The sequence below is a fragment of the Daphnia magna genome, linkage group LG5 (genome assembly GCF_020631705.1).
Source record: "Daphnia magna isolate NIES linkage group LG5, ASM2063170v1.1, whole genome shotgun sequence".
Taxonomy (NCBI): domain Eukaryota; kingdom Metazoa; phylum Arthropoda; class Branchiopoda; order Diplostraca; family Daphniidae; genus Daphnia; species Daphnia magna.
In genome coordinates, this window is record NC_059186.1 from 4874791 (window position 1) to 4887618 (window position 12828).

General features: G+C 36.0%; 1 protein-coding gene across 1 annotated transcript; it reads left to right on the top strand.

Moving 5' to 3' along the window:
- Positions 1-1139: 1139 nt before the first annotated feature.
- On the top strand, positions 1140-1976 carry LOC116923163. Its single transcript, XM_032929637.2, has 4 exons — positions 1140-1219; positions 1289-1446; positions 1516-1712; positions 1778-1976. The coding sequence occupies exons 1-4, from the start codon at positions 1200-1202 to the stop codon at positions 1883-1885; spliced, it is 483 nt and encodes a 160-aa protein (XP_032785528.1). The 5' UTR covers positions 1140-1199; the 3' UTR covers positions 1886-1976.
- The last annotated feature ends 10852 nt before the right edge of the window (positions 1977-12828 follow it).

Here is a 12828-nt window from a genome sequence, read left to right on the forward strand (position 1 = left end):
GGATCCGAAATACCCTAGACGTCCAAATCGGACAACCCTGGGACGTCACTTTAGATTTGACGGATAGTTGGGTTTAAATAAAATAATGCTGTTACTAATTCCTATTTAATATTTTAATAAATATTGAATAACAAATAAAATAATATCGTTAAAAAAAAGTTTGTTATATTACGCTCGATGTCGACATTACACGTTTAGTTCAACAACAGTTCTTAGTTTAGGCATCAACGGTGATTAAACAGTTTTAAAAAGACGATTCCTTGTACCGCCGACGCCGGAGCAGGAATTCTTTATTTTTTAATTTACTTGGTATAACCCCACCAAGTCCTTAATCCTCTTCAGATCCCGTGGCATTAACAGTGGCATCATCACAACACCATCACCAGCAGCTAATAGATTGGAATTTTTACAATGCAGTTATTTCAAGATATTAAAAGTTGGGTAAAAGTCTATTTTACCCGACCAAATTTACTTAACTAAAATAACTTAACTTAACTATACTTAAGTTACTAAGCGGGACCAAGCCCTAGCTATGCTAGGCCAAATAGGGGTTTTGGGTAGGTACAGTAATGGAAGAGTAAAGTAATAAAGTAAAGTTAAATAATTAGGTTAAATACTATAAATATTCAGTAAAATTAACAAATTTAAGAAAAGTGAAAACTAAAATATCAGCAAATAAGTAAAGTTAAGTTCATCTATTAAGGTAATAATTAATTTATAAAGTAATGTATAATTAAGTTAATTAATTAAATAAGTCAAGTATATAATATATAAAAAAACTAACAAATATAAATATTACTCTAATACCACTACTCTATTACCAAAAAATTAACAATGAAATATTACCTTAAAAATATGTGTTGCATGTATGTTATCCAATTATATTTTAAAATCTATATATATAAAATTTACATTCCATAACTTCATTTTCAGAAAAATAAAGTATAACTAAATCAGGGTTGGGCTACCGCGGTACTCCGGTACTACCGGCAATACCGTACCGCGGTATTCAACAGAAAATACTACCGTACCGCAGTACCGGACTAACTTTTTATACTCTCCTGTAGCGGTATTTTCCACGCCCTCTAGCGCTCGATTTTTTAGTTTTAACTGCCATTTGATGTATCATTTTGCACTAGATCACGCGTTGGATACCTGCTAAGTGTTGAGAGCACAAGACAGTCCTTTAGCTTGTAAAAATGAATCGCCGTGAAAATAGGTAATATTTAAACGTTAAAGTCTTGTATTTATAGTTTATTGTTAACTATTTTTATAATTTGTTGTTAAGAAAAAGCTCAAAAGACGCAGATGTAGTTCTAGAAAGAAACGAAAGAGACGATGATGAAAGTGAAGAAGAGATTCCTATTTCTGATGAAGAAAGTGTTAATGATAGTAACGCAGAGGCAGTTGAAGCAACTTCCAATGCACCAAGAAAGGAATCTCAGAGTAAGCATGAAGTGATTTCAATTAATGAACTGTATTTAAAGTTTCTTCATGTTCGTTCATTATTTCTAGGTGGTGATGGTAGGTTTGTGATTACTGATGAAGAATATAAAGGTCTACCATATCCACCAACTTATTTTACGTATGCTGGAAAGGGATCTGGGAAGGAATCGTTCCTGTTTAATTGTCATCTAGATCACTGCCAAACAAAGAAGAAAACAATTTCTGTTACCAAAGTTAGCAGAGGGAATATCAGAAAGCATTTAAAAGTAAGATTCTTTTTTTTCTCACATTACAACTTATGAAATTGTCTTTTTATCGTGTTCATGAATAGGTTTGCCACCCCAGCAGTCTAGATAGTTTTAATGGACTTTGCAATGAACTTGATGCCACTAAAGGTGCTAATAAGTCTCTTAAAAAAAACAACAACCAAAGGTGGTGAAAGCTCCCGTAGAAGTCAAGGTGAAACACAATTGAAGATGTCTTTTCAAGGGTATCCGAGATCGAGAGTATTGACTCAATCCTTGTTCGACCAGTATATAGTGGTATTATTTTTGCTTTTACCAAACGCCATATTATCCTACTTCACACATTGTTTTTTTTTTGTTCATACAGGAATACTTATGTGAAGGTTGCCTTCCAGTTTACCACACGGAAAGACGAAAATTCAGAAAATTCATTTCAAGGTTGTGTCCTACAATGAAGGTAGGAACGAGAAAGTACTACCGAAAAAAGATTGCTGATGCTTTCCTGCAACAGAAAGCTCATCTCAAGAAAAAATTAGCGGATGCACTGTGGATGTGCTCTACAGCCGATGCATGGTTGTGTAGGCGAAAAAGCTTTATCGGTGTTACTATCCATTGGATTGCTTCTGATTGGTCAAGACAATCTGCCTGCTTAGCTGTCAGGAGAGTGGTTGGTACATGTAACTACGAAGTTATGGCACTTCCCTAGCAAGACAAGTTTTCTCTAATCCAAAAACGATTAATACAGGGTTGTAGATCTTTTTACGCTGATCATTTTTAATACAGGGTTTAGGGCGTGCAAATGAGCGGAAGTGTCCGTAAAACGCGTACAAAGTTTCAAGTTTTACGAAACTGACGCGCTGCCCAAGGCGGCCAGAAGGGGGGGTCGGGCGGGGGGGATTGCGCGTACCCATGGGAGAGGGGAGAGTGAAGGGGGGTTTACCTGAGCCACACCATACGGCCCCATGTTTTCCCATTGCCTCGCATGTCAACGGTGGTGTAATGGTGAGCCGGTTAGCCGGTGTCAAACGAAAAAAGTCAAACGAGGTCAGGCGTGTTCAAAAATATAAGGTCGGCGGAAGAAGGCTAACTTTACCGTTAGAATAATAAAAGTAGAAAGTCGGTCATTCGGGGCAACAAATTTGGGGTCAAAACAGGGCAATAAAAAGCAACGCGTTAAATTTTACCGTTTAAATTTTGATTTGGTCGGCGGATCCTTACATGGGTCCCCGTCAAAATAGATTGCGTCTTGCAATCTCTTTTCTCAACATAATAAAACATGCAATTCAAGAAAAGAAAACGTAAGCCAGGAATATTCGAGGAGTTTTATCGCGTTGGTAGCTTTCTCAGATGGAATGGGACATTTTTTTTATTTGGAACGAAATACAGCGAAGGAGAAAAGATACAGCATTAAACGAGTAGTGACGCGGACGTCTGGGAGCGCGGAGCTCAGTGTTGCGTGTTCCGTTGAAGGAAATACCTACGCCTTTGAGCATGGAGCTCGATAAAAAATAATCTGAAGTAAAGTGTCTAAGCCTAGACGGTCTTTTGAAATCAGATTTTACAACAGCAAAACAAAGAATATGAAGAAAGAGTGGTGACGCAGACGTCTACGAGCGTGGAGCTCAGTGTGGCGCATTCCGTCGAAGGAATTTTTACGCCTTCGAGCGCGGAGCTCGATAAAACAAATCTGAAGTCAAAGTGTCTAGGCCTAGACAGTCTTTATGAATCAGATTAAAAACAGCAAAATAATGAATATGAAAAAATGAGTGGTGACGCGGACGTCTGGGAGCGCGGAGCTCAATGTGGCATGTTCCGTCGAAGGAAATATGTAACGCCCTCGAGCCCGGAGCCCGGTACAGATACAATTGCCTCTGCAAGAGGTGTGCCTATACCTAGAACACAGCTTCGCAAACAGATGTGTCAATAAGAGAAGAAGCGAGATTATAACCTCAATAAAACTTCAGCTGTTCCAAAATAAAAAAAAAGATAAAGAATGGTTTGCATGAGAATGTCCTCTTTGGTTAAGTGGAGGTATAGAGGGGGGAATAGAAGTGAAGTTGATTTTCTTTTGCCGTAGTCTATATAAATCTGGAGGTGTCAAATTCAAAGGGGAACTAGTTTTAGGTGGAAAAACTATGTAAGAGAAGGGGGGTCTAAGATAGTTAGGAAATAAATTGGATCGGTTTCGAATTGTAATGTTGAATTTCCAATGTCGGTTTGGTCGGGTCTTCGCGTGGTCTAGGTGATGAGGGCTTAGGCGGCTGGGCAGACAAGCACGCACCGTCTTTTCGCAAAAAGCAACGGCTCTTTCGTGCAACCTCTGCTTCGTTTCTTAATTTTGGCCGTTGGCCGTAGGCGATCAGAGACTATGAAAGATTCGGCTTGGTGTACGGCGTTTGAAGCGCGTTGATCGTCGCCTGGCGTCAAGTGGGCATCGTGTAGGATCGAGTGTAAGACCTCCAACTGGTTCAGATGTTTCAGCCCGGGCTGGTCTTTGTGGTCACCAAGGTGGTCGGAAGTCACAACAATTTTTGGTTCCTTTTTTTCCTCACTTGTCGACGTGGTAACAGCTGCGTTTTCGCAAGTTGGTTCAGGAAAAGGGATGGAAAAAATGCAACTTACAGTCATTTGATGTTCCAACACTGATGGTCGTATGACAGATTCATCCGCGAATATGCTGTTTCCATTTAGGTGATTTTCCTTGTCTTGGTGTTTTTCCGGGTGGGAAGAGGCTTTCTCAATGGTGACTCGGCTTGCGACAATAGCAGCCGAAAAAACAGGTCGAGATATTTTAATTTTCAGTGTTTTACTTACAAATTTTTTTAGTTTCTTGAATTTCTCCAACCACAATGCCTTTATTTTCTTCTTTAAAGGTTTTTCTTTGATGTCGGTGACAGAATATTTGTCTTCAATTTGTGCCATCATCGGCGAAGAACTGCTGTAGTAGAGTTTTTGGTAACGCGTCCGTAACGGCCAAGACTTCGGTCGGCGGGTTCGTCCTCGCTGCCACCAGATGAAACAATTGGGGTGATGATGTTTATTTAAATTTGACACCAATTACATTTCAAAACACAGCGGAAAAACCAAAGAGAAAAGATAACAGATGGAGGGAGGAAGACTGACTCACTGACTCCTCGCTGGTCGACTGGTGACTCTCTCCCTGCTGGTGAAGTTTGTCCGTCTTTTATACGGCAACGCAGAGAGTTGAATTTAAAGTCAAACGAGGTCAGGCGTGTTCAAAAATTTAAGGTCGGCGGAAGAAGGCTGACTTTACCGTTAGAGTAATAAAAGTAGAAAGTCGGTCATTTGGGGCAACAAATTTGGGGTCAAAACAGGGCAATAAAAAGAAATGCGTTAAATTTTACCGTTTAAATTTTGATTTGGTCGGCGGATCCTTACAATGTTGAATCCGCAATTTAAAACTTCGTGGATTCATGATATCGATAAAAAAGAAAACATCGATCTTTTGATTTCGGTTTATCTTTCCTTCAAAGAAAGTAATCCTGCGAATAGTTATATTGCTTTTTTTATCTTTGATCTATTTTATATTTCTCTGTTAAAAATTTGTAAAGAATTTAAAAAAATTGTTCATTTTTTAGATTGGCTTCTGCTGAAAACGATGACCGTTCAGATACTGACAGCGACTTCAACAGTCCACAACCAAAGAAAAGAAAGGATTTCTTTAGAAGCCTAAAAAAGAAGAAAGTTTGTACTGAAGCGAATGAAGTGGATTTATTCCTGGCCGACGAGAGCACTGAGACTTCAAGTTTGGAGAATTACCCTACTTTGAAAAACTGTACATGAAGTACAATGCTGCTCTCCCATCGTCCGCTTCCGTTGAGCGTTTATTTAGTGCCGGAGGTCTCATTTTCATTCCGACAAGGGCCAATCTTTCAGATGAGGACTTTGAAAAATTGCTTTTTCTAAAAATGAATAAATTTGAATAGTAAGTATGCCCACAATGCTTCTTTTTACAATTTCGAAAGTACCGGGAAAAGTACCGTTACCGTGGTACTTTGTAAAACCTCTGCGGTAGTACCGTTACCGCGGTAGTTTTAAAAAAAAATGAACCTACCGCTACCGATACCGCGGTACTTTTTAAAAGTACCAGGCCCAACCCTGAACTAAATTTATATAAATAACTAACAAGCAAATAAAGTCTAAGAATCATTCATGAAAACTATAAATTACATAATCATATATATAAAGTAACAACACTGGATAAACTATCTACTACTGTCATCTGCTACAGATTCAAAAACATCAAAAATACAATTACAACAAATTTTTAAAATGACCAAAACGATAAAAAAAACATCTTTAGTGGCCAAAATATTAAAACTTCAAGCTGAATCAAAAACTATAAAACAAGAAAACGAAATAAATAAGGTAAATAAATCTTACAATACTGTGTAGCAAAAATTAAATAATTTGTACTCGATATTAGGCTGCTATTGAAAATTACAAACAACAATTAGAGGAATTAGAAATAAACAAGGTAAATATAATAATTATACTAATAAACTATAAACAATATATTTAACATTATATTTCTATAAAAACTAACAAATACAAAAATTAGAAACAGACAATGGAGAGCTGAAGGAAACCATTAGAAAATTAGAAAAAGGTAAAACATTTTTGAACGATATAACTTTTGAAACATTAACAATTACATATAAATAATAAAGCAGATATAGTTCTAGGATCTATCACTCACTGGTCACTGCAACAAGAATCCAGATATTCTTTCAACTCCACCAAAAACCGATACTCCCTCTACCCTTTGGCCTCGATTATATTTTATTATATAAACGTTATTTTACAATACTAATATGATACAATACTAATATGATTAAAGCATATGTCTGAAAGAAGAAATACATAAGAGTTTTTAAATTCTAGTTCACACAATCTTATTTTCGTGTAATTCACTTCACGTAGGGTTGGGTCTAAGTCCCCCAACAAAGCAACATACTCATTTAGAAATGATTCTACAAAAATTCATTATAAAAATTTATTTTTGGTATCATAACACACTAGGAAGTAAAAATATTCGTCATAAGGCTGAAAAAAATATCATAAACTACGCGACGCTGCCGCTAGAGGTTTTTGGAAAAATTTGTGGCAATTCTATTATTTTACTACTCATTGCGTGCTTCACACACACAGGGATTGCGAATAATTTACTTAACATTATGTGTTGTATTTAATGCCCTAATTTTAAATTAACCATTCCAAAACCAAAAATTATTTCATAAGATTCGTAGAACTATCTTTTTGTTAAGACTTCTATCAAATGGGTTGTAGGAGCTCAATTTGATTTTCTTAACCAAGGAAATTATTTCATGGTAAGTTAGCTTAGATTAAAATTTGTGCCACTAGAGAAGTCTGCTACATCACTTTTCGGATACCTCCGTTTTTTATATTTGCCTGAATCACAAGCCAGTTTACCTTAATATAACTTCTATTGATTATGAATATCAAATTTGGCTACTAAAGCGCATTTTTTTAAGGGAAGATAAAATGCTTAACTAATTCTTAATGCGATGGGAAAACTAGAAGTTTATGTAATTTTTAATCAAAAATTATGCACCAAATAAAAATGGTCTTTTTTGTATAACCACTACTTAAGTAATGGCGGCGCAAAACGAGGAAAAAGGGGGAAATCGTATACACTTGAATGCACAAATACCGTTTAGGTACATGGATGCGCCACACTTCACACGAAAGCAAACACATTAATGAGTATGTCGATTTTTTCTAGGGTCCAAATTGTCTACTAATCTCGAATATTTTCCCATTACATCTGTTCTCTCATTCAACGGAAATCCTTGACAACTGGATTTTGGGATTCAACTGTAAAAGTAATTTTTGTTTCGTGCTTAAAAACCATTAAATTACTTTCATAAAGGTTTTAAATAACTTTAATACCCTTTTTAATTATAATTAATATTAATTATTTACGATAAAAATGGTAAAATTTAACATTTTTAAATTATTCGTTATCGAGATTCGAATCTCGGCCCATTCAAATAGCAGCCCGAATTGCTGACCATTAGTCCACCCGTTGACATGGAAGTCAAAGGAAAGACGTGGGGGTGTATGGCATGTACAGTATCCTGCACAAAAATCCGAACACCGATTTAATTTTTTTAAGCCACCTATTGGCAAGGTAGTGGGTTTTTTGTTTGTTTTTCTTTAAGGGGGAGGGTAGACGGGGTGATGGACACGTCAGGGCAGGGTTGGGTAAGTCTAGACATTTAAAAAAAGTGCCTTAAGGTATGACGCTTTAAGGCAAGTTACAGGTCGGGACATTTTTGCAACCCCCAGGGTGGTGTTTTTTTTAAAACGACAGTTGGAAATTTAGGGCTTCGGCTTAGTAATGTTTCTTACCGAAACAATTTAGCTTATGTTTCAGCTGCCTGTGAACATTTACGTCGTTGTCAATGGCGTAGGTGTAGCGTTTCTGAGTGTGATGCTGGAGATCGGTGTTCGATTCCAGATGAGGTGTTAAATAATTGTGGATACCTTACGAGAAATTCCCGATTATATATGAAACAAATTTTTATCGAGCAATATGTGCTTTTTTTTATTTTATAATTTAAAAATTAATAAACTCCTTCGTTTTGAAGTAATTAATATTCCAAGCAAATTCGTATAAAGAATATTATAATGATACCAATATTTTCGCAATTCCGTATCGGGAATCGAACACTGATCTACGGCGTCGCAATCAGAGCCTCTACACATATGCCATCGGTATTGAAAATATTGTGCACAGGCAGCTATCTAATTTATTTGGGTATAGAATATAACACAGCCTAAGTCCAACATTTCCATCTGTCGTTTAAAAAAACACACCACCCTGGGGGTTGCAAAAATGTCCCGACCTGTTACTTGCCTTAAAGCGTTATACCTTAAGGCATAAAAAATGTATAGACTTACCCAACCCTGCCCTATGTGTCCATCACCCCGTCTAACCTCCCTCTTAAAGAAAAACAAAAAAAAAAAAACCCTTTACCCCACCAATAGGTGGCTCTAAAAAATTAAATCGGTGTTCGGATTTTTGTGCAGGATACTGTACCAGGTAAACCGCCCTCTACTGGACCCTCTCCCAGGGGTGCGCGCATTCCTTCCAACCGCTCGACCACCCTTCTGGCCGGCTTGGACAGCGTGTCAGCCCCGTACAACTCAAAAGTAATTTTTGATTCATGCTTTTATAACATCAATTGTTTATAAAATGTTTTAAATAAGTCCGTAAGAGTTATTTCATCAAGTATGTTTCATTTCCTACTTCACCCGAGCACTGGCATGGGCATCGGTAGAGTGGGGAGACGCGTTAAAGGCTGAGCCGCTGAAGGGGGAAGACCTGTTCAAGGCTGAGCCGCTGAAGGGGATATCGAGCTCGGGGTAAAAAAATGGCGAAGAAAGCAAGGAAATTTTCATTTTTAAAATTTACGGCAGTTATGAAGCAAAAACGATATTTGTAAAAAATGCAGTTTATTGTTAAGATCAAAGGGAATATGATCACGAAATAATAAAGACGGAAATTGGCTAACTAACATATGACTAACGAGACGACAATGTGTGAATTTCGCTCATCATGGATTGAGCTACGGCAAAGTATATAGAAGGTGACGATAGTTACGCGAATCATTCCACCTTTCTCTCATGGAGATCAAGTTGGATATTTTTTTAAATTTATTTTAGAATTCTTTATGGAACTTAAAAATAAAAGGAAGAAATAAGCCCACTTTGACGGAGAAATAGGACCACTTTAAAAGTTTTTTAAAAAGGCCTATTTCATAGGGTCGTATTTCGTATGGTCCTATTTGTCGGGCCTATTTCGCCGGGGCCTATTTCGACCGGTTTTATATCTCTGGCTACCGAGATTTTTCACAATCCTATCCGAGAATTCCGGCAGTCTTGTCGCTAGAGATTTCCAACGATAGCTGCTGTTCTCCAAAAGCATAAATACTCATACGTTTCCCTTACTGCAACCCCAGTCCACTTAAATCTGTTGTAGTGTTGTGTACGCTCACAGTGAATAAACGTGTCTTAGTCACTACCCAGGTATTCCAGATAACTCCCCGCGTTACAATATTTTCTAGAGAAGTGTGTAATTTTCTTCGTGGATTTGGACCGAAGCCAAAATACTGAACAGATGTTTAAAGCTTGACATTATAAATAACACTAGAAGACATTGACGCCTTATGCCAAAAAGAACACAAATAGATGGCAAGTAAATTAGTGAATTACCTATAGGGGAGAACGGGGTCATCATGGACAATATTTTTATTTTTCGTTTATATTTAATGTTGAGCATAATTCAATTCTAATTTTTGATGTGTGTGGTGTAGCAATTTCATTTCGACTTCCTTGATTTTTCTTTTTTTTTTCTTTCACAAAAAAAAAGGTTGAACCCGTTCTTGTGAAGTCATTTTCTGAACAGAAGTGGAAAATGGTGGGGCAAAACTGGACAGGCACTGTATGAAATTGGACAATGCCAGTTTCAGTAATCCAGTGCCATAAAAAAAAATTTTATACATATATTTGATGTCTACATTCATGCTATGTTCATTTATACACATCCATTTTTAATTTTGCATTAAAATAAGGTATTTATATCTACTTTGATGAAATGGGGGTTAAATTGGACATTTCGTTTGTTTTTTTTTGAAAAAAGGGGAGTTCCCAACAAGGTATCAATTATCGAAATCCAATCGATTGATACAACAAGCAGACGACAGTCATGCTTCTTTGAGAAGAAATGGCTAATGGTAGTCGAATAGTCTTTGATAGCTCATTATACATTGGAGAAATTCCATTCATCACTTTAGATAATATCTCAGGTAATTTATTTTCAAAATTTTTACATTTAAGATGTATGTGATGAAGGGTAAAAAGTTACATTTTTACTGAAATAAGAAAAAAGAATTCCATTTTTGTTTCTCGTAGGCTTACCACATGTGAAATCAGTTCAATATTAAATCCTAATTCATCTAATATTTTAAGGTCAATTGATATTTTGTTTTTTTAAGGCCAATTTTTCAACTCCTTAACTGCCGAAATTTTTAAGTGTGAGTATACTACATCAACAGCCAAATGCATCATTTTGGATCAGCATCGTTCAAACTAACAAGCCTGTGTGATCAGCTTATTAAAGGACAATCTTTCTCGAGGTAAAATATTTCATGTAATCTTTTATTTTTAAACATATTGTAAGAGATGTTGTTTGGTGAGCAGTCATGTCATCAGTCATAAGCATAGAAGCTGTGACTTCACATTCAACCATAGTCCACCATGTGTTTTTACTATAAATGAACCAAAATTTGTTTCTTTCATTTTCTATTAATCCTTCTTTTGGATATTGATTGGTCGTGCTGGTTTTCACCAACAAAATAAGGTAAAAAAAAATAGACTAGATCATACGTAAAAAGACTAGCTGCTATTGCTAAAGTTCTTAAAGGGCTTGCAACTATACGCTCTGCTGCAACTGAATTTGGGTTGAAGAAATCAACTGTTGCCTACTATAAATCTAAACATACTCTGGAAAGTCTAGTTCGATCGAAGTTCATCAAGCAAGCACAGCATCATAGCCAGATTTTCTCTGCAGCACAAGAAACAGAATTGAGTGATTATTTGAAGAGTTGCTGTTTGTTTAATCACGGGCTAACGACCATAGAGACTCGTAAATTGGCTCACACCTACACAATAAAAAATAGCATTAAAATTCCCGTAAATTGGAAACTCAACAATATCGCATCAGTAGATTGGCTAATAGCATTTCTTAAACGGAACGCGAGACTATCTATCAGAAAACCTGAAGCAACAAGTCAGGTTCGTGCAGCAGGTTTCAACCCGCCCGTAGTTTCTTTATTTTATGACCATCTAAGAAACGTTTATGCGCGCACAAAGAAGATTCCTTCGGTAATGTCCTTCGGGCAATTTTTTTGAAAAAAAATTGTCTATAAGGATAATGTAAGTTTAAGACCTATTAAGCGACTTAAAAAAATTTTCCAAAAATTAGAAAAACAATGACATTTGAAGAAAAAATGTTTTATTTCCGCATGAGTATTGAACAATTAAACTTAATGATGCTAGCGCAGCACCTTACCACTACGCTGTTATTGACATAATGCGACTAGTATGAATAGCAGTTTAATTTTACATCATCTGCAGCAGTATACTGTCCGGAATTAGCAACACGGGGACTTATGTAAAAAAAATGAGAATGCAATCGTGAATTAGATGAAGATTTTTCCTCAAAAATAGACAACAAATTGAATTGTCTTGTAAAAGCAATTTCAGGGAATGTAACCATATAAATATTACTTACACTGTTAAAAAAGTCGTTCGTTTTTCGAACGAAAAAACCTTCGAATTGTCAACAACCCAGATCGAAGGTTAATAACCTTCGAAAACTGAATTAGTTTCCACGTTTCGATTTACGCCAAACGAAACTTTCATTTTTCGAAGTATTTAACCTTCGAAAATGAACAGCGGTTGGAGAGTACTTATACTTAAATACGAAAAAAGCAAGTCTTTGGTGGGGTTTGAACACTGTACCAATTTGCCACAAGATCGCTAGTCACCCGCTCTAACCAATAAGCTATGTGTTCTTATAAATGATAAATTATTTTGCTATGTATATTGGGGATTCGAATAAGGACTTAGAAAATTTTTTTGTTTCCTCATAAAAATGTGAGATAATTGAGAAATGTGAGTGTGTGAGGTAACGTAGGTGACGGGAAATTGAAATAAAAGTATGACAGCAATTGCTTTTCTATAAAATACTTTAATGAAAAGTTTTTGTTTTACAAATAAGTATGTAAATAAAAATAAAGTACGTTGACTTATGGCACTTTATTTTTTTTAAGTACTTAATTTCTTTAAAAATACTTATCTAAAAACTTTACTATTTTTTTAAGTATGTTCAATTTGATAAGTATAATCCTTTTAGTTTAAGTATGGTAAAAACGAATAAAAGTATGTTATTTTCTTATTTCAGTACGCTAAAATCCCGTTATACCGTCGATATTAGATAGAAGTTTGAAAATCGAAGGTTTTAAACATTCAAATAACGAAAAGGTTTTTTACGTTCAAATTTCGCAGTGTATTTTTTACGTTTTTC

Bases quoted from the DNA above. Each gene is read 5' to 3' on its own strand.
- LOC116923163 (XM_032929637.2), top strand. From the start codon at position 1,200: ATGAATCGCCGTGAAAATAG. The intron at 1,220-1,288 runs GTAATATTTAAA...TTTGTTGTTAAG, and splicing joins ATGAATCGCCGTGAAAATAG to AAAAAGCTCAAAAGACGCAG. The intron at 1,447-1,515 runs GTAAGCATGAAG...CATTATTTCTAG, and splicing joins ACCAAGAAAGGAATCTCAGA to GTGGTGATGGTAGGTTTGTG.